The sequence below is a fragment of the Chlorocebus sabaeus genome, chromosome 1 (assembly GCF_047675955.1).
Source record: "Chlorocebus sabaeus isolate Y175 chromosome 1, mChlSab1.0.hap1, whole genome shotgun sequence".
NCBI lineage: Eukaryota > Metazoa > Chordata > Mammalia > Primates > Cercopithecidae > Chlorocebus > Chlorocebus sabaeus.
The window spans coordinates 1,430,082-1,454,153 of record NC_132904.1 but is presented as its reverse complement, the minus strand read 5'-3'; the positions used below and the strand labels follow the sequence as shown (position 1 = coordinate 1,454,153).

General features: G+C 49.6%; 1 protein-coding gene across 1 annotated transcript; it reads right to left on the bottom strand.

The window, feature by feature from the left end:
- Positions 1-4,203: 4,203 nt before the first annotated feature.
- On the bottom strand, positions 4,204-12,097 carry LOC140713214 (uncharacterized). The gene is made up of 4 exons (XM_073022679.1): positions 12,053-12,097; positions 10,640-10,915; positions 10,255-10,536; positions 4,204-4,823 (listed from the first exon to the last, which is right to left on the bottom strand). Exons 1-4 carry the CDS (start codon positions 12,095-12,097, stop codon positions 4,545-4,547), a joined length of 882 nt encoding a protein of 293 aa, XP_072878780.1. The 3' UTR covers positions 4,204-4,544.
- Between the last annotated feature and the right edge of the window lie 11,975 nt (positions 12,098-24,072).

The following is a 24,072-nucleotide window of genomic DNA, read 5'->3' as shown; positions in this document are numbered from 1 at the left end:
TTTCGTTTTGGGAGATGGACTTGGATTGCAGGCCTGAAGTCACAACGGGCACGATCTTGTTGATGGCAGGACACACGTCTTGAGAAGTTTTGCAACCAGCACACTGGCACTTATTTATGAGTGATTTGCAGGGGCAGTGTCCTGAATCCCTGAGGCCTTTGCCGTTTCCTGGGCCTGGAGAGCGAAACACATAGGCTATGGAGGAACAGGGCTGCTTTTGCGAGAGGGCGGTGCCACTCAGCCTCCGGGCTTAACTTTCCCTTTGGCCTAAGGAGCTTGGGGGTCCTGAGATTTTTATTTTCCTTTACTCAACACCAATCTCCTTGGGTTCGATAATCTGCTAGAACAGCACCCGGAACTCAGGGAAACACCTGCTTATGTTTACTGGTTTATTATAGAGGATGAGACCAAGGAAACAGATGAACCCCCAGGTGAAGAGGCATCTAGAGTGAGGTCCAGGACGATCCTGAGTGTGGGAGCTTTGTCCCGTGGAGCTGGGGGCATCGCCGTCCTGGTGGGGGGATGTGTGCACCAACCAGAAGCTCATGGGATCTCACTGTTTGTTGGGGTCATCAGACCCAACACGAGGTCGTGGGGGTGACGAAGTCCAGCGGAGTCAAAGGAATGAGGAAAAGACAGTTTCAGAGAGAAAGTGGGACCATGGGGCCACTGCGAGCGTGGAGGCTGCGAAGGCCCCAAGCTCTGGGAACCCACCCTATTTATTGGTGCTCAAACAAACAAACAGGTGGTGAGGATGTGGGGGTTGAAAGGAAACAGTGTATCAAGTGAATGAGAAACATATGGTTCCATTTTAACTAATTATCTGCTTCCCTGATTATTCCTGGGCTATAGCCACATCTCATTGTTGCCTCTTTCCCCAGTTCAAAGCCTCCTTCACATCCTCCCCTTGTATCTCCCCACCTTAAACCACAAGTATAGGACACCTCTACTCCCTCCTTGGCAAGTGTCATGCACCCCTTACCATCCCATTAAAACCTAATCACCCTTACCCTGCTCAATGCCAATATCCCACCCCACAGCACGCTTTAAGAGGATTAAGGCCTGTTATCACTTACTTGCTACAGCATGGCCTTCTAAAGCCTATAAACTCTCCTTACAATTCCACAACTTTGCCTGTCCAAAAACCAGACAAGCCTTACAGGTTAGTTCAGGATCTGTGCCTTATCAACCAAATTGTCTTGCCTATCCACCTCGTGGTGCCAAACCCATGTACTCTCCTATCCTCAATACCTCCCTCCACAACCCATTATTCTATTCTAGATAAACCCAGCTGATCCCATAAATCCTAAATCCTTTCCCTTTCCGTTCCTTATAAAGCACCCCTAAAAGCTGCTCCCACACTAGCTCTCCCTAACCCATTCCAACTCTTTTCATTTCACACAGCCAAAGTACAGTGCTGTGTGGTCAGAATTCTTACACAAGATTAGAGACCGTGCTCTGTACCCTTTCTGTCCAAACGACTTGACCTTACTGTTTTAGCCCAGCCCTCACATCTGCATGTATCAGCTGCCACTCCTTTAATACTTTTAGAGGCCGCAAAGTCACAAGCTATGCTCCACTCACTCTCTACAGTTCCCATAACTTCCAAAATCTATTTTCCTCCTCACACCTGACACATATACTTTCTGCTCCCTGGCTCCTTCAGCTATACTCACTCTTTGTTGAGTCTCCCACAATTACCACTGTTCCTGGCCTGGACTTCCATCCGGCCTCCCATATTATTCCAGATACCACACCTGACCCCCATGACTGTATCTCTCCGATCTACCTGACATTCACTCCATTTCCCCATATTTCCTTCTTTCCTGTTCCTCACCCTGATCACACTTGGTTTATTGATGGCAGTTCCACCAGGCCTAACCGCCACTCACCACAAAGGCAGGCTATGCTATAGTATCTTCCGCATCTATCACTGAGGCTACTGCTCTGCCCCCTCCACTACCTCTCAGCAAGCCAAACTCATTGCCTTAACTCGGGCCCTCAGTCTTGGAAGGGATTATGCATCAATATTTATACTGACTCTAAATGTGTCTTCCATATCCTGCACCACCATGCTGTTATATGGGCAGAAAGAGGTTTCCTCACTACACAAGAGTCCGCCATCATTCATGCCTCTTTAATAAAAACTCTTCTTAAAGCCACTTTACTTCCAAAGGAAGCTGGTGTCATTCTCTGCAAGGGCCATCAAAAGGCATCAGATCCCATTGCTCAGGGTAACACTTACACTGATAAGGTAGCTAAAGAAGCAGCTAGAGTTCCAACTTCTGTCCCTCATGGCTTTGTCCTTCTCATTGGTTGCTCCTATTTATTCTCCTACAGAAGTTTCCACCTGTCAGTCCCTCTCCACTCAAGTCAGATTGTTCTTAGACAAAAAAAAAAAAAAAAAAAACAAACTCCTTCCAGCCTCACAGACCCATTCTATTCTGTCGTCATTTCATAACCTCTTCCATGTAGGTTACAAGCCGTTAGCCCGCCTCTTAAAACCTCTCATTTCCTTTCCATCGTGAAAATCTATCCCCAGTCCGCCACTCTTGACTCCCTCTTGGAGCAGGCAGATGACCTTTGCTGACAGGACACACCCCAACATCTGATGAAGTCCTGTTCTTCACTTTTATACTCACTCTTATTCTCGTTCCCGTTCTTATGCCACCCTCTACCTCTCCCCAGCTATCTCCTCCACACTATCAATCTCACGCACTCTCTCCTAGCCATTCCTAATCCTTTTTTAACAAACAATTGCTGGCTTTGCATTTCTCTTTCCTCTAAAATTGCCGAGGCCTCGATTTACTCACTACTGAAAAAAGAGGACTCTGTGTATTTTTAAATGAAGAATATTGTTTTTACCTAAATCAATCTGGCCTGGTATATGACAACATGAAAAAAACTCAAGGAAAGAGGCCAAAAACTCGTCAACCAAGCAAATAATTACATGGAACCTCCTTGGACACTGTATGATTGGATGTCCTGGGTACTCCCAATTCTTATCCTTTAATACCCGTTTTTCTTCTTCTTTTATTCAGTACCTTGTGTCTTCCATTTAGTTTCTCAATTCAAACAAAACCACATCCAGGCCATCACCAATCATTCTATACAACAAATGCTCCTTCTAACAACCCCACAATATCACCCCTTACCCCAAAATCTTTCTTCAGTTGAATCTCTCCCCCTGTAGGTTCCCACACTGCCCCAATCCCACTCAAAGCAGCCCTGAGAAACATCATCCATTATCTCTCCATACCACCTCCAAAAATTTTCGCTGCCCCAACACTTCTCCACCATTTTGTTTTGTTTTTCTTATTAATGTAAGAAGACAGGGATGTCAGGCTTCTGAGCCCACGCTAAGCCATCATATCCCCTGTGACCTGCACAGATACATCCAGATGGCCTGAAGCAACTGAAGATCCACAAAATAAGTGAAAATAGCCTTAACTGATGACATTCCACTATTGTGATTTGTTCCTGCCCCACCTAACTGATACGATATGATATATTCTCCCCCATCCTTAAGAAGGTACTTTGTAATATTCTCCCCTCCACACCCTTAAGAAGGTACCTCGTAATATTCTCCCCACCCTTGAGAATGTACTTTGTACGCCCATCCCAAACCTATAAGAACTAATGATAATCCCACTACCCTTTGCTGACTCTCTTTTCAGACTCAGCCCACCTGCACCCAGGTCAAATAAACAGCCTTGTTGCTCACACAAAGCCTGTTGGTGGTCTCTTCACATGGACGTGCATGACAGGCACAAGCATTTAAACCCCCAGGTGTCCCAGCCTAGTTGAGTCAGTGCCAGCCCGCCAGCTCTGTTTCCCCATGGCTCCTGAGAAAGACTGCACACAGGGGGTAAGGGAGGCATCAGGGCCACTGCAGGAGTGGGTCAGAGAGGAGAGCCAGGTCACCCTGACAGCCAGGTCACAGCAGCTGCAGGTGGAGGAGTTCCAGGGAGCCCAGGGCCGCCTGGAGGACAGACACAGGGACTGCTGCTGTCTGAGGAAGGCAGGAGAATGGACAGACACCCTGTGAGCAAGATCGCAGATCTGCTCAAGGGAAGTGTCCCTTCCTGACCTCTAGCACTTGAAGCCCATAGAATTGAATCTAACCAACGAAGCCATGAGCCTGGAACCGCCCAAGGGGTTCACCTTGCCCGCTGCCTAGACAGAGCTGATTCATCAAGACACGGGAATTGCAACAGAGAAAGAGTCATTCACGCAGAGCCGGCTGTACGCGAGACCGGAGTTTTATTATTACTCAGATCAGTCTCCCCGAGCATTTGGGGAGCAGAGCTTTTTTGGGTTTTGGTGGGTTTTTTTGTTTGTTTTATACTTTAAGTTCTAGGGTACATGTGAGCAATGTGCAGGTTTGTTACATATGCACACATGTGCCATGTTGGTTTGCTGCACCCATCAACTCATCATTTACATTAGATATTTCTCTAATGCTATCCCTTCCCCAGTCCCCCACCCCCACTCAGTTCCCAGTGTGTGATGTTCCCCACCCTGTGTCCAGGTGTTCTCATTGTTCAACTCCCATCTATGAGTGAGAACATACGGTGTTTGGTTTTCTGTCCTTGTGATAGTTTGCTGAGAATGATGGTTTCCAGCTTCATCCATGTCCCTGCCAAGGACATGAGCTCATCCTTTTTTATGGCTGCGTAGTATTCCATGGTGTAGATGTGCCAAGGGAGCAGAGTTTTTAAGGACAACTTGCTGGGTGGGGAGAAGCCAGGAGCCAGGAGTGCTGTCTGGTCAGGGATGAAGTCACTGGGAGTCAAAGCCATCTTCTCGTGCTGAGTCAGTTCCTGTGTGGGGACCACAAGATCAGATGAGCCAGTTTATTGATCTGGGTGGTGTCACCTGATCTGTCAAGTGCAGGGAGGGTCAGAATCTTGTAAATGACCCCCGGCTATGTGACTCCTAAACCACAATTTCTAATCTTGTGGCTAATGTTAGTCTAATCCCCAGGCAAGAAGGAGGTCTGCTTTGGGAAAAGGTTGTTACTGTCTTTGTTTAAACTATAAACTACAAACTGAATCTCTCCCAAAGTTAGTTCAGCCAACGCCCAGGAATGAACAAGCACAGCTTGGAGGTTAGAAGCAAGGTGGAGTCAGTTAAGTTAGATCTCTCACCATCTCAGTCACAGCTTTGCAAAGGCGGTTTCAAGCCCAGCTGCCAACCGGAGGAACTCATGCAGCACATGAGCAGCAGACAGAAGCAAGAGCCTTCCCCCGAGAAATCAGAAGGAAATCCTAACCACGCCCCCGCCAGCCACTGACTGAACGGACCCCTCTTGGCCAAGGGAGTGTCAACAAAAAGTGTCAAACTCTGTAAAATATTTGAAAAGATTCTGAGCTGCACATGAGTGACCAATGGCCTGTGACACAGCCCTCAGGAGGTCCTGAGAACAGGTGCCCAAGGTGGTCAGGTGCAGCTTGGTTTTATACATTTTACGGAGACATGAGACTTCAATCAAATACGTTTAAGAAATACTAAGGACTAAACTCTGTTTTTTTTTTTTTTTATCTTGCTCAAATTCCTATCTAGGGGTCTGGTCATGCCCTACAAATCATAAACTCTCATCAGATGGGTTTTGTTTAGCCCTATATATTGTGACTTACTTTCCAACCTGACTCTGGCATAACATTGCTAGGCAAGGAAGAAAATCAAAATATTTTCCCCCAAACATGTTTTTTTTGCCATATCTTGAAAGCTGTCCTTTGTGGGGGAAAATTTGCATCTGGAAAGAATCTCTATTAACATAGCTAGGTGTTTTTCTTCCAGGCCCTCCCAGTCCTAAAGAGATGACCTAAGGGTCTAGCACCCTTTAAACATTTGTCTCTAAGGCCAGCCACTGTTAAGACTTTTAAAGAACCTTGGTCTCCACAATCTTTACGTTCACCTGAACACTCCCTTTCTATCTACCCCAGGTCTTTAGACAAACAACCAATCGTCAACCAGAAAATGTTTAAATTTACCTGTAGCCTGGAACCCTCCCACCCCCCAGCCCCCACTCCCCTCCCACCTGCTTCAAGTAGTCCCGCAAATACGGACCAAACCACTGTATTTCTAAATGTATTTGATTGATGTCTCCTGCCTCCCTAAAATGTATAAAACCAAGCTGTACCCCAAACACCTTGGGCCCATGTTCTCAGGACCTCCTGAGGGCTGTGTCACGGGCCAGGGTCACTCATATTTGGCTCAGAATAAATCTCTCCAAATATTTTACAGAGTTTGACTCTTTTCGTTGACAATACAGTGGTTTGGTCCAGAAAGGTGGGACAACTTGAAGGGTGGGGATCTTCCAGGCTACAGGTAGATGTAAAAATTTTCCAGTTGACAACTGGTTGAGTTTGTCTAAAGACCTGGGGTCCTCAGAAAGGAATGTCTGGGTAAGGATAAAGGATCGTGGAGACCCAGGTTGTCATTTGCAGAGGAAGCCTTTAGGTAGCAGGCTTCAGAGAGAAGAGGTGGTAAAACGCTTTTTTTTTTTTTTTTTTTTTTTTTTGAGACGGAGTCTCGCTCTGTCGCCCAGGCTGGAGTGCAGTGGCCGGATCTCAGCTCACTGCAAGCTCCGCTTCCCGGGTTTATGCCATTCTCCTGCTTCAGCCTCCCGAGTAGCTGGGATTACAGGCGCTGCCACCTCGCCCGGCTAGTTTTTTGTATTTTTTAGTAGAGACGGGGTTTCACAGTGTTCGCCAGGATGGTCTCGATCTCCTGACCTCATGATCCACCGGTCTTGGCCTCCCAAAGTGCTGGGATTACAGGCTTGAGCCACCGCACCCAGCCGAAACGTTTCTTATCGGACTTAAAGTCTGTGAGGATGTTAATGCCGGAGAGGTAGAATGAGGCATGGCTGACCCCCACTGCCCATCATAGTTCCTCGGGTTAAATTTTTTAAAAACCCTGGCTGAGGAGGAAGTCCATTCAGATGGTCGGGGAGGGGCCTTAGCATTTTATGTTTGGTTTACAGGGAAACCTTGCAAGCTGAGGTCCTGGCTATGAGGTGAGGCTGGACTTGCCTCCTTCTCCTGCTTCCTGGCAAGCCATGACTCAGGTCGCTCACTGTCATGCACATCCGTGTCCGTGTGAAGAGACCACCAAACAGGCTTTGTGTGACCAATAACGCTTTTTAACCACCTGGGTAGAGGCGGGCTGAGTCCAAAAAGAGAGTCAGCGAAGGGAGACGGGTGGGGCAGTTTTAGAGGATTTTGGTGGGTAGTGGAATATTACAATCAAAGGGCGTTTTTCTCTTGCGGGCAGGGGTGGGGGTCACCAGGTGCTCAGTGGGGGAGCTTCTGAGCCAGGAGAAGGAATTTCACAAGGTTAATAGATCAGTGAAGGTGGGGCAGGAACAAATCACAATGGTGGAACGTCACCAGTTAAGGCAGGAACCGGCCATTTTCACTTCTTTTGTGATTCTTCACTTGCTTCAGGCCATCTGGATGTGTACGTGCAGGTCACAGGGGACACAACGGCTTAGCTTGGACTCAGGAGCCTGACACTCACCTCAGGGAAAACAGGAACGTACCCTGTGGAGACTGCGCCGCTGAGATCAGTGAACCCCAGACATTGCCCCTCTCTTCTTCCTGATAGGAGACCCCCACGGAGAGGCCCTGGCCGTTCCAGGGAAGAGGCGCAGGGACGGTTTCCGAGTCCGCTGCTTCACCTTTTGACATCAGAGGGCCCAAAACTCCACCCTCAGATCAGGTTAACTCCTCTGGTTTTTGCACATGGAGAGATGTGAAGCCCAATTGTGCATATAACTGCTTTCTCCTCTCATCAATATTCATGCCCCTCCCACAGCTTATTGAATATGCATATTCAGCCGCCCCCCCCCCCCCACCCCCGCTCAGTGTAGATCTCTGCCTTAGTCTTCTTCCCTCCCTCAAAGTGTCTGTTTCCAGCTTCCTACAGAGGCTGTGCCTCCCAGCCGGTCAGAACAGCCACACTCAGCTCGCAGCGCTCTGTGAGAAGTAAAGTGCTCCTTTCCAAATTGATGACCTCGTCCTTCTTCAGTTGACACCTCCCTCTCTCAATGACGATTATGGAGTGTGTGCAGGTGTTGGTGACAGAGCCGCATGGCTGCATGCGGGATAAGGCCGCTATCCCTGCAGAGCTCACACTCCCCTGAGGTGGGATGCACACCTCCAAGAACAAACAAGGGTGAGAGCAGAGCCAGTCTGGCATCGTGGGAATCAATAATGAAGCAGAGAATGCGAGGTGGCGGGGGTGGCTATCTGGGGATGGGGTGTCAGAGGTGGATCTGAGCTGGACAGACAGGAGGGACAGGGTGGTCCTGGGTGAGTCTGTTCCGTATAGGAACCGCCAGCACACAGGACGTGAGTAAGGAGGAGTGCGGTGTGTCCCGGGCACCAATCCGGGGCTGGATGAAGAACGATTGAGGCAGTTTGAAGATGATGCCAAGTCATTCTCCTCCCGTGGAGAGGTGGATTTTCTCTTCTCTCCACAATCTGGGCTGGCCTTAGTGACTTGAGGAGAGGTAAATACTCTACGATTCCTAGGCTGGGTCATAAGGTACCTTCCAGCCTCTGCTCCAGTGACCTCGTAGGAAGTACAGCTGCCCTGAGCCCACCATGCTGTGAGGAAGCCCCAGCCAGCCGTGGGAAGAGGCCCTGAGGTGGGGGAGAGAGGGAGATCTGTCCAGCCTCACCTGTTGTAGCCATCCCACAGGTGTGTGAACACAGCATCTTGGACAAGTCAGCCCCAGCTGACACAATTGAGAGAAAAACCAAGGAACCCTGCAGACGGCCAGAATTGAGGTCCCAAAATACAGCCCAGCCAAGCCATGCTGCCATCGTTAGCCATTGGTACCTTCCCAGCTGAGACCCCACGCATCATGCAGCCTGTTCCACCATCCAGGGCCAGATCTGAACTCCTGATCCACTGAGCTTTGGGCTGATTGGTTCTGAAACGATGGGTGGCCAAGGCCATGGTCAAATCCAGCTGGAGAGGTGCATGGGCCAGTGTCAGGGGTTTGGGTTTCACCCCATGTTGGCTGAGGCACACTGGAAGGTTGTAAGCCTGCACATCCACTCTTCACACATTTGAGCCGCATCTGTGTGTGGACCATACTGACGGGTTCCTGCACCTGCAGCCTCCACGCTGTCGCTGGTGCCCTGCCTCCTGGCTGGAGTATCCTTCCTGTCCCTTGGTTGCTCTTTGTACCCATCATGGTCCCTCCCCCACCCCTCAAGTTCTGCTCCAAGCTTTGTTTTCCTCCAAGAGAAGAACCTGTCCACACAACAGTTCCAAAGCAGCAGGAAGCTCTTCTCACATGTCCCCAAAGACCGTGCTGTGTGAACTTCCCTTCTGTAATCACAGAGCCCATCGCCCTGCCCACAGGGACTGGTCCAGGAATAGGGAGGAGGTAAACAGAGGATGCATTCCTTCCCCAATGCTGAGAACCCTTCCATCCTCAGCCACAGTTGCCACAAAGAAGACACCACATCCCTGGGGGCATCAGCAGGAATCAGGTAGAGACCGGCACTGCTCTGGGGGCAGGGAGGGCGTCTCACAGCGTGGAACATCAGAAATCCGCAACATTGACCCAGTCCTGCCAAGATGGAACCCTGCCTGAGAGTGAGGGATGGGGAGTTGGGGCATTGCAAAGGACGCAATACATGAATAATCTCAGGTGATTCTCATGCAACCCCCAGAGGCTGGTGCTGCTAGCTCCCCTTTGCAGGAGAGGAAGCTGGGGCTTGGAGGCTGATTGGATCTGCTCAAAGGCCCAGGGAGAGTCAGAGTCAGGACCTGGGACAGAGCCTAAGACCTTGAGGAGGCTGCACTTCCTCCTGAGGTGAGCCAGCGTTCGAGCTGTTTTTCCTTCCAGTATGAATTCCACAAGGAAATAATCTCAGGAGGAAGAGCTCATACTTGGATCCAGAAAATGTCAACATAGCCAAAGTAAAACAATCAAGACATACCTCCAGGAGCTGTGTAAACAGCAACCGAAAAGAGACAGAGACGATGGTGTGCTCCTATGTGGGGTATAAAGGGCCCGGCCTCAGGGGGCTCCACACCTGCACCTCCCTCTCACCTGCTCCTCCACCCACTCCAGCCTCAACCCACCAGAACCATGGGCTGCTGTGGCTGCTCTGGAGGCTGTGGCTCCAGCTGTGGGGGCTGCGGCTCCGGTTGTGGGGGCTGTGGCTCCGGTTGTGGGGGCTGTGGCTCCGGCTGCTGTGTGCCCATGTGCTGCTGTGTACCAACCTGTTCCTGCTCCAGCTGTGGCTCCTGTGGGGGCTCCAAGGGGGGCTGTGGTTCTGGCTGCTCCCAGTGCAGTTGCTGCAAGCACTGCTCTTGCTCTTCAGGTTGTGGGTCATCCTGCTGCCAGTCCAGCTGCTGCAAGCCCTGCTGCTCCTCCTCAGGCTGTGGGTCATCCTGCTGCCAGTTCAGTTGCTGCAAACCCTGCTGCTGCCAGTCCACCTGCTGTGTCCCCGTGTGCTGCCAGTGCAAGATCTGAGGCTCTGGACCCAGACCTTCAGGTTTCTCCTGTTTGGTGAAAGCATTTGTTATGGTTTCCCTGAATCAGTTCATCCCACACATCCTCCCTGAGGCACCTGCACCTTCTCCAGCTCACCATCCATGCACACACCTCCTTCCACAGCTCGGCTCTCCTCTGGGCCCTGCCTTCAGCCTCCTCACTCCGGAAACACGTGTTTCCTTGATGCAGGAGGTGTCCTTGCCTGGAAGCGGGTGCCCGGCCGACTGCCACGGTGTTCCCTGCACTTGGGTGTGGACCATCTTCTTCTCCCTGGGCTGACTGAGATGCAAGGTCTGACCCCACAAGGCCAGGTCGACATTCCTGAGTGATCACTAAAAACCAGCTTCTCAACCACCACTGGGACCCTGGATCCTCCTGGGCCGCTGCCTATTCTCCTGTGGCCACCTGTAACCAGGAAGGCCCCCTTCCTTCCTGTTGTCTCCATCTGTTTAAAAAAAAAAAAAACAAAATAATGAATGAATTTCCTTGCAATAAAGCCTCTCATGTCTGTAAATCAACTGCATGCTTGGTGCAATTCTGTCCAACCCCTTTCCTGTGCAGTGACTGATTCTGTGTTCTCATCTGTCAGCTAAGCTGGGAAATGCCTGCCTGCAGGCCTGGTGCATTCACAAAAAAACCTGCCATTCCCTTCTTCCCTCGTCTCAGCCTCAGATATCTTCACACTCTCTGCTTACAGGGGAAGGCTCAACCCAGTGCCTGCCCTAGAGGCACAGAGGGGCAGGCAGGCCCTGAGTACTGACGACCAGCCAAGCAGGGCTTTGCAGAAGACCCGTGGCTTCCAGCTTCCCACTCTCCTCTGGGGCCTCGGAAGGACCCCAGGCAGGACAAGGTCATGGGAGGGAGGAGTGAAGCACCCCGAGCTACAGGGCACCTCTGATTCAAACACAAAATTAGCCTTTTAGAATTATGAAGTCAACGGGCTTTCCATAACTAAAAGTAACCAGGAAGTTATAGAATGGCCCAAGGCATGCTCAGCGCTCAGTCTCCCGGCAGGAAAGGGGAGTTCCTGGGAAGTGACACATTTGGGGAACCTAAGCCAAGTCCATCTGTTTCATGGTGACGCGCCACCACGCTGAGCCTGTTCTCTGATCGGTGACACAGGCAAGGCTTTAGAAATCACGCACTGGGGAGGAGGGGACAAGAGTGATCTGAGGACGATCTCTAGCCAAGCGAACCCGGAGGGAAAGGGTGGAGGGAAGAGAGCACACAGGGAGCGCTGGTGAGAAATGAGCACCCACGGAACGCCCGCAGATCTAAGCCACTGCTGATAATGCCAGGGAAGAACACAGTGGGAATTTCCAAGACAAATTTCTGAGATAAAAGAGATGCAATGTAAGGAGAAATGAAATAATCTAGAAATAAAGGCTTAGAGTATTTCAACCACGTTTAGGAGAGGGAATAAAAGTGTGTCAAAGGTGTGTCTTGCTAGGGGACATGACTATTGATAGTTTCACGACGCTAAAAGGAAATGCCACTTAAGACAGTTTACTCAAAAATCCAAACTGGGAAACTCCAGAAGGTGGCAGCAGACAGGAACACAGCGGTCATTGCATTTGAGCCCTGTACGTTCCCACAGCCCACAGGACACGGAGCAACTTGGTAACAAAACTGAAAATGCACGCTGGAGACTCACACAAACCCCGGTAAGCTGGTCATGGTGGCTCACACATGTAGCCTCAGCTACTCAGGAGGCTGAGGCGGGAGGATGGCTTGAGCCTGGGAGTCTGAGGCTGCAGTGAGCTGTGATTGCACCACTGAACTCCAGCCTGGGCAATATAAAGTGAGATGGTGTCTTAAGAAAAAAAGCAGGTGCACCTCAAAGTACAAGAAGGTGGGGATAAATTTCCCAGAGTCACAGTGCCCCAGGGTTTCAGTGTCCGTGTAGGAGAAAGCAAAGAAACATCTAACAGAGCCGAAAACAGGGAAACCTCAAAAGAGCCAACAGGTGCGTGCTGGAGAAGCACAGCATGAATTTTGAATCTGGCTCCTGAAACAGGGAAGATTTTCCTCCCTCTAGTGGAGAGTGGGTGCGAGGGCCCTCGGTAAGTCCCCACAGGCAATGGAAGAAAGTAGGAAGCCTGCTGTGAAACAGATCACAGTGGTAGCCTCCGGTTTTCAAAGGAGCTAATGAACAATGAAAGAAAATGATACCAGACATAAATAAGGCTGGGCGCGGTGGCTCACACCTGTAATCCCAGCACTTTGGGAGGCCGAGACAGGAAGATCACTTGAGGCCAGGAGTTCAAAACCAGCCTGGGCAACAGAGTGAGACACCTATCTCTACAAAACATTTTAAAAATTAAGTGGGCATGGTGGTGTGTGCCTCTAATCCCAGCTACTAGGGAAGTTGAAGTGGCAGGATCGCTTGAGCCTGGGAGGTTGAGGCTGCAGTGAGCCGTGATCCTGCCACTGCACTCTAGCCTGGACAACAGAGTGAAACCCCATCTCAAAAAAAGAGACATAAATGAACAACGAAAGCCATAAATAGAAGAATTGCTAAATGAGGTGACATTACTCAAGAGAAAATTCGAGTTAAAAGAAATCACTCTAGAAATAAAGTCTAAAATGGGACAAATGTATGAGTAAAAAAGTAGAATAAATTTTAAAAACCAAAAAGAAATGAAGAGCTAAAAAGGATTCGAGAGACAAGGACAAAAATGGAAAAGAAGCAAAGATCCAAGACTCCTAACCAAAGTTGTGTATGATAGTCAAACAATTACATAAACAACTAGAATAAAAAAGCACTAATTGAAAAGAATAGAAGAGAAAAAGAAATGTAAATCAGGTGATGCAATAGAAAATTCAGACTAAGAACATAGACTTTAAACCCAAATATTTCAGTAATTATATTACAAGTAAACGGATAAAATGCTCTAGTTTATATAGAGAGATTGCTAGACTAGTTTTCTTAAAAAATGGGTAACTGGCCGGGCGCGGTGGCTCACGCCTGTAATTCCAGCACTTTGGGAGGCTGAGGCGGGCAGATCATGAGGTCAGGAGATCGATACAATCCTGGCCTACATGGTGAAACCCATCTCTACTAAAATACAAAAAATTAGCTGGGTGTAGTGGCAGGTGCCTGTAGTCCCAGCTACTCGGGAGGCTGCAGTAGGAGAATGGTGTGAACCCGGGAGGCAGAGCTTGCAGTGAGCTGAGATAGCACCACTGCACTCCAGCCTGGGCGACAGAACAAGACTCCGTCTCAATAAAAAAAAAAAAAAAAAAAAAGTGTAACTATATGTAAAGTCAAAAGTTGCATCTAAAACATAAGGATTCAAAAACTTAAAAAAAAGTGGGGGTTAGAAAAAGACATAACATGCAAAGAAGGCTATACTAACAGTAGGCAAAATAAAAACAAAGGCCTGGCCGGGCGCGGTGGCTCGCGCCTGTAACCCCAGCACTTTGGGAGGCCAAGGCGGGCAAATCACCTGAGGTCAGGAGTTCGAGACCAGCCTGACCAACATGGTGAAATCCCGTCTCTACTAAAAGTAACAAAAGAAATAGCTGGGCGTGGTGAGGTGCGCCTGTAATCCCAGCTACTCAGGAGGCTGAGGCAGAAGAATCGCTTGAACCCAGGAGGCAGAGGTTGCAGTGGGCCAACACTGCACCACTGCACTCCAGCCTGAGCAACAAGAGCGAGACTCCATCTGAAAAAAAAAAAAAAAACCGGCCGGGCGCGGTGGCTCAAGCCTGTAATCCCAGCACTTTGGGAGGCCGAGATGGGCGGATCACGAGGTCAGGAGATCGAGACCATCCTGGCTAACACAGTGAAATCCGGTCTCTACTAAAAAATACAAAAAAAAAAAAAAAAAAAACTAGCCAGGCAAGGTGGCAGGCGCCTGTAGTCCCAGCTACTTGGGAGGCTGAGGCAGGAGAATGGCGTGAACCTGGGAGGCGGAGCTTGCAGTGAGCTGAGATCCGGCCACTGCACTCCAGCCTGGGCGACAGAGCAAGACTCCATCTCAAAAAAAAAAAAAAAAGAAAAAACAAATATGTACATATTTATGCATCATACATGTGCTGAGAATTTTCTAGATCACAATCCTGAGCTAATGAGTCCTATATAGAGGTTGTTTTAACTTTTTTCTCCATCATTATCCCAAGTCCCATCATCCTCTCCACCCGTAGGCATCTGTCTTTGCAGGTATCCTTCCAATTCATCTTCCATACGTTATTTACATATATTTGCATATAGTCATGACAAATATGTAACATTTTTCAATGTGTATGTTTTTGGTTTTGGTTTTGGTTTTGAGACAGGTCTCGCTCTGTCGCTCAAGCTGGAGCTAGAGTGCAATGGTGCGATCTCAGCTCACTGCAACCTCCACATCCCGGGCTCAAACGATCCTCCTGCCTCAGCCTCCCAGGTAGCTGGGACTAGAGTCACACACTCCACACCCGGCTAATTTTTGTATTTTTTGTAGAGATAGAGTTTCACCATGTTGCCCAGCCTGGTCTCGAACTCCTGGACTCAAGTAATCCACCTGCCTGGTCCTCCCAAAGTGCTGGGATTACAGACGTGAGCCACTGCGTCCAGCCTTGTGTATGTTATCTACACTCATGATGGTTATAAATTCTGTTCTGTTTCTCGCCCTTTAAGCAAATCTAGTGCTTTTGGCATGTATTGCCACATGAAAATACAACGCATTATTTCTGGCCACTGAAGTGCGTTCCACTAGATTCCTGCCCCCTCTTTCCCACATCCATCACCCTTTTTTGAGCTCTTTGCTGCCATAGAATCCCCCGTGATGAATATCCTTGTTCCTCAGCATAACACCCAGTAGTGGTGAACCTAGTGAACGAGTTTTCGATGATTGATGAGTGGGATGCTGAAACAGGGAGTCTGGGAGAACAGATTTTTTTTTCCTTTTTGAGATGGAGTCTCACTCTGTCGCCCAGGCTGGAGTTCAGTGGTGCGATCTCAGCTCACTGCAAGCTCCGCCTCCCGGGTTCACACCATTCTTCTGCCTCAGCCTCCTGAGAAGCTGGGGCTACAGGCGCCCGCCACCACACCCGGCTAATTTTTTGTATTTTTAGTAGAGACGGGTTTTCACTGTGTTAGCCAGGATGGTCTTGATGTCCTGACCTCGTGATCCGCCTGCCTCGGCCTCCCAAAGTGCTGGGATTACAGGCGTGAGCCACCGCGCCCAGCCCCAGATTTCTTGAGAAGCATCTGCTTTGGAAGGAAGGTGACTGAAGCATTGAGCCAGTGCCGTATCTACATCTTCTTCTTCGGTAAGCAATGATGCTTTCATGATCCAAAAAGTCAATAGCCATAGAATGAATGTGCTTCCCAGAATCAAAAGGCCATACCAAAAAAAAAAAAAAAATGCAATTTACAACTACCAAAAAGATTGCTCCTCCTCAAGGCCGTGTACAGAGCTAGTATAGTTGTGTGATGGATGGACCCCATTACACTGTACGGGCTTGAAAAGCAGAAGTCACGTAATGACTCCGGCTGTATGCCGCAAGTTAGCCATTGCTGCTCACTCCTCTCACTACGTACCACGCGATATTCTTCAGCAAGACTGCAGGGGTTTTCATTGTCTTCAAAAATGAGTGGCGTTTTGTTTTCATTGCTTAACCCTGATTAAAAACAAGGTCGAAGGTCTTTTCGTGTCCTCACCAGCCATCTGTGGGCGGTCCTTTCCTATGCTTTACCCACTTCTCCACTGGGCCTCTTGTCCTCTTCTGTTGATTTTCAGGGTTCGTGTTAGCCTCTAGTGGTTATAAATATGGCAAATGGCAAATATCTTCTCCCAGCTGATGATTCATCTTTTTTTTTTTTTTTTTTTTTTTGAGACGGAGTTTCAATCTTGTTGCCCAGGCTGGAGTGCAGTGGTGCGATCTCATTTCACTGCAAACCTCCACCTCCAGGGTTCAAGCAATTCTCCTGCCTCAGCCTCCCGAGTAACTGGGATTACAGGCATGTGCCACCACGCCTGGCTAATATTAAGACTTTCCATCCATGAACATGATATGTTTCTCCACTTATCCAGGTCTTCTTTTATTTATTTATTTTTTTGAGATGGAGTCTCACTCTGTTGCACAGGTTGGAGTGCAGTGGCAAGATCTCAGCTCACTGCAACCTCCACCTCCCAGGTTCAAGCCATTCTCCTGCCTCAGCCTCCCAAGTAGCTGGGATTACAGGCGTGCGCCACCACGCCCAGCTAATTTTTGTATTTTTAGTAGAGACGGGGTTTCACCATATTGGCCAGGCTGGTCTCAAACTCCTGGCCTCAGGTGATCCGCCCACCTCAGCCTCCCAAAGTGCAGGGATTACAGGTGTGAGCCACTGTGCCTGGCCAGATTGTGGACTTTTAAATGGACAAACTATATGATATGTGCATTTCATCTCAATAAAACTGTTTAAAAAAAAAAAAAAAGATATATGGGGGCCGGGAGCAGAGGCTCACGCCTGCAATCCCAGCACTTTGGGCAGCTGAGGCAGGCAGATCATGAGGTCAGGAGTTTGAAACCACCCTCCAGCACGGTGAAACCCTTTCTCTACTAAAAATGCAAAAACCTTAGCCAGGCGTGGTGATGGGCGCCTGTAATCCCAGCTACTCGGGAGGCTGAGGTAGAAGAATTGCTTGACCCTGGGAGGCGGAGGTTGGAGTGAGCTGAGATCTTATCACTGCACTCCAGCCTGGGCAACAGAACGAGGCTCCATCTCAAAAAATAAAAACTAAATAAATAAAAGACACATGGGGACATGTAGTAGATTTGACATTTGTCCAACTAGAGCTGAGAGAGACTCAGGAGAGGTGAGACTGGAAGAGTCTCCCAAGGTGGAAACTGGAACCCTTGGTCCAAGAAGGACGTGGCGTGAAGCAGGTGGAAGAATCAAATGTGCAAGCCAGCTTCCACAGCAGACATGGAAGGCCAGAGACTCAAGCTTCCACAACGGGCACGGAAGGCCAGGGACTCCAGCTTCCACAGCAGACACAGAAGGCCAGGGACTCCAGCTTCCACAACGGGCACGGAAGGCCAGGGACTCCAGCTTCCACAACGGGCACGGAAGGCCAGGGACTCCAGCTTCCACAGCGGGCACGGAAGGCCAGGGACTCCAGCTTCCACAGTGGACACGGAAGGCCAGGGACTCCAGCTTCCACAGTGGACACGGAAGGCCAGGGACTCCAGCTTCCACAGTGGACACGGAAGGCCAGGGACTCCAGCTTCCACAGCGGACTCAGAAGGCTGGGGACTCCAGCAGAGGGGCAGAGAAACTGATGGCAGCAACAGACGAAACAGTCGCTGGTGACGTCTTTCAAGCACTGAGGAATTTTGTGCCCAACCAAAGCATTATTCAAAAGTGAGGGCAGGCCAGGAGTAGTGGCTCACGCCTGTAATCCCAGCACTTTGGGAGGCCAAGGCAGGAGGGTTGCTTGAGCCCAAGAACTCAAGACCAGCCTGGGCAACTTAGAGAGACCCCATCTCTACACAGAAATTAAAATTAGCTGAGCGTGGTGCTTTTGTGGTCCCAGCTACTGGGGAGGCTGAGGAGAGAGGACGGCTTGAGCCCAGCAGCAGGAAACAAGCCACTTCCATGTGAAACCGCAGGCTGTCCACTGATGAATGCTTGAGACGGAACTTCCAGAGGATGTTTTCAGGAAGAAGGAAGTTGAGCCCGGAAGGAAGAAGAATGGTGTAAGCAAGAACCACGCCTAGAGTTGATAGTGGCTGTGTGGTGAGTTTATGCAAACACTGATTGTAAATAAACAATAATGAGCAATGTAGGAGGAGCTAAGACGCTAGAGAAACGCCCACAGCTGAGGTCGCAGGAGCTGGGCAGGGAAGGAGCTGTCCCAGCTCCCTGCAAGACTCTCAGCAGAGGAGGAAGAGAGGGCCATCACGTGTAGACAATGTTTTACTTAAAAATACACATGAAATGTATAAGGTTGCTGCTTAAAATGGGAATAGAGTATATAACTTCTAAGTCAGTCAAAGCAAAACAAAACAAAAACAAAAACAGAAGCTTAATAACTCCATCTGGCCAGGCGCGGTGGCTCACGCCTGTAATCCCAGCACTTTGGGAGGCCGAGGCAGGCAGATCACAAGGTCAGGAGATCGAGACCACAGTGAAACCCCGTCTCTACTAAAAATACAAAAAATGAGCCGGGCGCAGTGGCGGGCGCCTGTAGTCCCAGCTACTCGGGAGGCTGAGGCAGGAGAATGGCGGGAACCCAGGAGGCGGAGCTTGCAGTGAGCCGAAATCACGCCACTGCACTCCAGCCTGGGAGACAGAGTGAGACCGCATCTCAAAAAAAAAAATTAAAAAAATTAAAAAATTAAAAAAATAAAAACTCCATCTAAGAGGGGAAGGAATCTCTACCACAGGACGGTGAAATGCAAAGGGTGGTGGGGAGCAGCCCACATATGTCAAAAATCACAGCAAACCCCAGGGGCTTAGCGCATCAGGTAAAGCACAGAGACTCCAAAATATGGGAGCTTTTAAAGCAGCCCCACAGTAGTCACAAGACACAGCCCTCACCTGAAAGCATGAAGAAAGGCTGAAAGAAGCTGGATGAAAATGACTGCAGGAAAGGGAGGGAGGGAAGGAAGGAGGGAGAGACAGGAAGCCCGGATGGTAGCGACTCCCTATCCCACGCCTCCTGGCCTGACCCCACGTCCAGCAGACAGTCACGCACCCCGACACTCACAATGTTGAGAAAGTACAAAAAGAACAATGGAGAAAATAAAGATATGAGCAGAACTAAATAAAAATGTTTAACACACACAACAAAGAGAATCAACAATACCAAAATCTGGTCTTTTAAAAGACAAAAAAAATCAACAATATTTAGCAAAACTGATGAGAAAAAAAAGGGCTGGGCAGGAGAACGAGCATGTATAACACGAAGCAGGGATGAAAAATGGCAAATAGGCTGGGCACAGTGGCTCACGCCTATAATCCCAGCACTTTGGGAGGCCGAGGTAGGTGGATCACCTGAGGTCAGGAGTTCGAGACCAGCCTGACCAACATGGCAAAACCCTGTCTCCACTAAAAATACAAAAATTAGCCAGGCAAGGTAGCAGGTGCCTATAATCCCAGCTACTCGGGAGGCTGAGGCAGGAGAATTGCTTGAACCCGGGAGGCAGAGGTTGCAGTGAGCCGAGATCACATCACTATACTCCAGCCTGGGTGACAGAGCGAGACTCTGTCAAAAAAAAAAGAAAGAAAGAAAAGAAAAGAAAGCAAATAATGACAAATTTAGCAGCTATTAAAAATAACTAACAGGCTACTAAGCCGGGCGTGGTGGCACACGGTAGGGATTTATAGTAGTCAAATGTGTTAATTTGTAGTAGTCCCAGCTACTTCAGAGGCCAAGGATCGCTTGAGGCTAGAAGTGAGTTCAAGACTGCAGTGACCTATGATGCTGCCTGTGAATGGCCACTGCACCCCAGCCTGGACAACATAGCAAGATCCCATCTCCAAAAACAGAGGCAACTATGAAAAGTACATCCCAATACATTTGAAAAACTTAGAATAAATGACATCTATGTTAAGAAGAAACAGAAGGCCAGGTGCTGTGGCTCTCACCTGTAATCCCAGCACCTTGGGAGGCCAAGGTGGGCAGATCACCTGAGGTCAGGAGTTCAAGACTAGCCTGGCCAACACGGTGAAACCCCGTCTCTACTAAAAATACAAAAATTAGCTGGGCGTGGTGGCATGTGCCTGTAATCCCAGTTACTTGGGAGACTGAAGCAGGAGAATCACTCAAACCGGGGAGATGGAGGTTGCAGTGAGCTGAGATCACGCCACCGCACTCCAGCCTGGCAACAGAGCAAGACTCCATCAAAAAAAAAAAAAATCCAGAAAATTCAAAGAACTTCGGACACCAATAAAAATAATAATGATCTCGGCCAGGCGCGGTGGCTCTCGCCTGTAATCCCAGCACTTTGGGAGGCCGAGCCAGGTGGATCACCTGAGGTCAGGAGTTTGAGACCAGCCTGGCCAACATGGTGAAACCTCGTCTCTACTAAAAATACAAAAATTATCTGGGCGTGGTAGCACATGTCCGTAATACCAGCTACTTGGGAGGCTGAGGCAGAAGAACTGCTTAAGCCTGAAAGGCGGAGGTTGCAGTGAGCCAAAATCATACCACAGCACTACAGCCTGGGAGACAGAGCAAAACTCTCCATCTCAAAATTTAATAATAATGATAATAACAACTATCTCAATTTTGTAAAGTGGGCCAAGGACATTAAATAACGAGACTCGAACGCCGGGTGACCATATGGAAAGAGGGACGGCATCGCTAGTAACCACGAAGAGGGAGGATTAACCACAGTGACACACCCACATTAAGGGTGTAAGTTGACAGTTGCAAGTTTGTGTGGAGGTGCCAGGAAACAGGAGCTCTCTGGCAATGCTGGTTGGACAGCACCTGGCTGGGAGGACCCCTTGGGAGGACAGCTTGGTCACAAGAACCTTCTAACTTTCGGGCACCCACACCCCCAGGAGGCGCTTTGGGCAAGAAAGTTGCAGTTTGCTTGAAATAGCAACAAAAAGGAAACAAAATGTCCATCAAGTAAATAGGTAAGTAAATGTATATTTGGAGATGGGAGAAAATGAACTAGAACCATATGTATCCCCTAGAGAAAATCTCTTCAGCCTAGCACCTATTTTTTTCAAAAGCAATTTACAGAAAGAGAAATACAGCGTGATACCCATTACATAAAGTCTTCAGCATGTAAAACTTTTTTTTTTTTTTTTTTTTTTTTTTTTTTTTTTGGTGAGATACTGTCTTGGTGTGTCGCCAAGGCTCGAGTGCAATGGTGCGATCTCAGCTCACTGAAACCACTGCCTCCCAGGTTCAAGCGATAATCCTGCCTCAGCCTCCCGAATAGCTGGGATTACAGGCACACGCCACCATGCCTGGCTAATTTTTGTATTTTTAGTAAAGACGAGGTTTCACCATGTTGGTGAGGCTGGTCTCGAACTCCCGGACTCAATTGGTCCGCCCACCTCAGCCTCCCAAAGTGCTGAAATTACAGGCATGAGCCACCGCGCCTGGCCACAAAACATTTTTAAAGGAACATACATATTGAGTAGGAGTGTGAAGACCTTCATGAGACTAGTAAATTCCAAATTCACGAAATTAGGGCGGGACAGAAATAATATGGAAAGATGGATGAACGGAGACTTCATTTATTTACGCCATTTTTCCCACGTTGAGTGGGTTTATTCTTACTTTTTTTTTTTTTTTTGAGACGGAGTCTCGCTCTGTCGCGCAGGCTGGAGTGCAGTGGCTGGATCTCAGCTCACAGCAAGCTCCGCCTCCCGGGTTCACGCCATTCTCCTGCCTCAGCCTCCCGAGTAGCTGGGACTACAGGCGCCCACCGCCTCGCTCAGCTAGTTTTTTTGTATTTTTTAGTAGAGACGGGGTTTCACCGTGTTAGCCAGGATGGTCTTGATCTCCTGACCTTGTGATCTGCCCATCTTGGCCTCCCAAAGTGCTGGGATTACAGGCTTGAGCCAGCGCGCCCGGCCACATTTTTAAAATACATTACTCTTTATACCATCTGTTCAACTAAAATAGATGACTTTTTTTTTTTTTTTTTTTTTTTGAGACAGAGTCCTGCTCTGTTGCCCAGGCTAGAGTGCAGAGGTGTGATCTCTGCTCATGGCAACCTCACCTCCTGGGTTCAAGCGATTCTCCCACCTCAGCCTCCCAAGTAGCTGGAGTTACAAGCATGCACCACCACACCTGGTTAATTTTTGTATTTTTAGTAGAGATGGGGTTTTGCCATGTTGGGCAGGCTGGTCTTGAACTCCTGACCTCAAGTGATCTGCCTGCCTCGGTCTCCCAAAGTGCTGGTATTACAGATGTGAACCACCACACCCAGTTAATTTGTGTGTTTTTAGTAGACATGAGATTTCACCATTTTGGCCAGGCTGCTCTGCAATCCCTGACCTCAATTGATCCATCTGCCTCGGCCTCCCAAAGTGTTGAGATTACAGGTGTGAGCACCATGCCTGGCCTAAAACAGATGCTTTTGTAAATCCGATGTGACAGGGAGAGGCTAGACCCTTGGGGGCCTCCTTTAAGTCTGGACACAGATTCAGCAAGAGAGCTGAGGCCTGCTGAGCAGTCCATACACCAAGAGGCGGATTTCTAGGGGAAACAAGAAAAAGGGGCCCTAAAAATGGCACAAACAGGAACCAGGAAGTGACCATGTGCCCAGCCTCACACGTGACCCTGGGCAGGGATATAAAGAGCCCAGGCTCAGGGAGCTCCACACCTGCACCTGCCTCTCACCTGCTCCACCCTCAATCCACCAGAACCATGGGCTGTTGTGGCTGCTCTGGAGGCTGCGGCTCCGGCTGTGGGGGCTGTGGTTCCAGCTGTGGGGGCTGTGGCTCCGGCTGTGGGGGCTGTGGCTCTGGCTGTTGTGTGCCTGTCTGCTGCTGCAAGCCTGTGTGTTGCTGTGTCCCAGCCTATTCCTGCTCCAGCTGTGGCTCTTGTGGGGGTTCTAAGGGAGGCTGTGGGTCATCCTGCTGCCAGTCCAGTTGCTGTAAGCCCTGCTGTTCCCAGTCCAGCTGCTGCAAGCCCTGCTGCTGCTCCTCAGGTTGTGGGTCATCCTGCTGCCAGTCCAGCTGCTGCAAGCCCTGCTGCTCCCAGTCCAGCTGCTGCAAGCCCTGCTGCTCCCAGTCCAGCTGCTGCAAACCCTGCTGCTCCCAGTCCAGCTGCTGCAAGCCCTGTTGCTCCTCAGGCTGTGGGTCATCCTGCTGCCAGTCCAGCTGCTGCAAACCCTGCTGCTCCCAGTCCAGCTGCTGTGTTCCCGTGTGCTGCCAGTGTAAGATCTGATTTTGGTTTTGCAGGACTCTTACCATGGCCATTCCTGGTCAGGAGCCAGGGGTTCCTGCCCAGCCTTTACCTCCTTTTCCTGGCACCTAGTGAGCCAGACTCTCCTTCCCCACCCGCTGCCCTATCTCCCACCCTCCTGCCTTGCCAAGCATGAATACTTCTCTTTGACCTTCTACCAAGAAATGCCATGGGCCTCTGCATCCAAGAAGAATGACTTTCAAGGCCTCTCTTCCAGGCATCTGGAGACCAGCCCCTCCCTCCCCCCACCCGACACCTGCAGCAAATGCCTGTCCCCAAGCCCTGCCTGCTGGCACCGCATCCAGCATGGACATCCCTGCAGGACAACTCAGGGTGCTTGCTCACTCTGCAGTCACTAGGAGTTCAGATCTCTGTCCTTTAAACATCCAATAAACCGCTCAACCCAGCACCCCGTAGCTGTCTTGGTATATTTATCTGTTTATTTCCCTCTCGAGAAAGGTGGGGGGCATCTGTGGCTGCACTGGGTCCCCTGGGAACCATACACACCTGCCCTGAACCAGACTGGAGCTGCAAGTGGGTGCCCTGGCCAGCAGGGATCCTGGACACATGGTGGTGGTCAGAGGCAGGAGCACCAGCAGCCACCTGGCTCAGTCCCTCGCCATGCAGCCTCTACCACACCCTCCCAGCATCTGGCTCAGGGCGGGGGTGCCTTGCCTTGATCAGGCAAAA

Coding starts and splice junctions, on each gene's coding strand:
- LOC140713214 (XM_073022679.1), bottom strand. CDS start 12,097: ATGACCGCTGTGTTCCTGTCTGCTGCCACCTTCTGGAGTTTCCCA. Junction 10,916..12,052: donor CCACCTTCTGGAGTTTCCCA/GTTTGGATTTTT, acceptor ACAGGAGAATAG/GCAGCGGCCCAGGAGGATCC. Junction 10,537..10,639: donor GAGCCGAGCTGTGGAAGGAG/GTGTGTGCATGG, acceptor TTCACCAAACAG/GAGAAACCTGAAGGTCTGGG.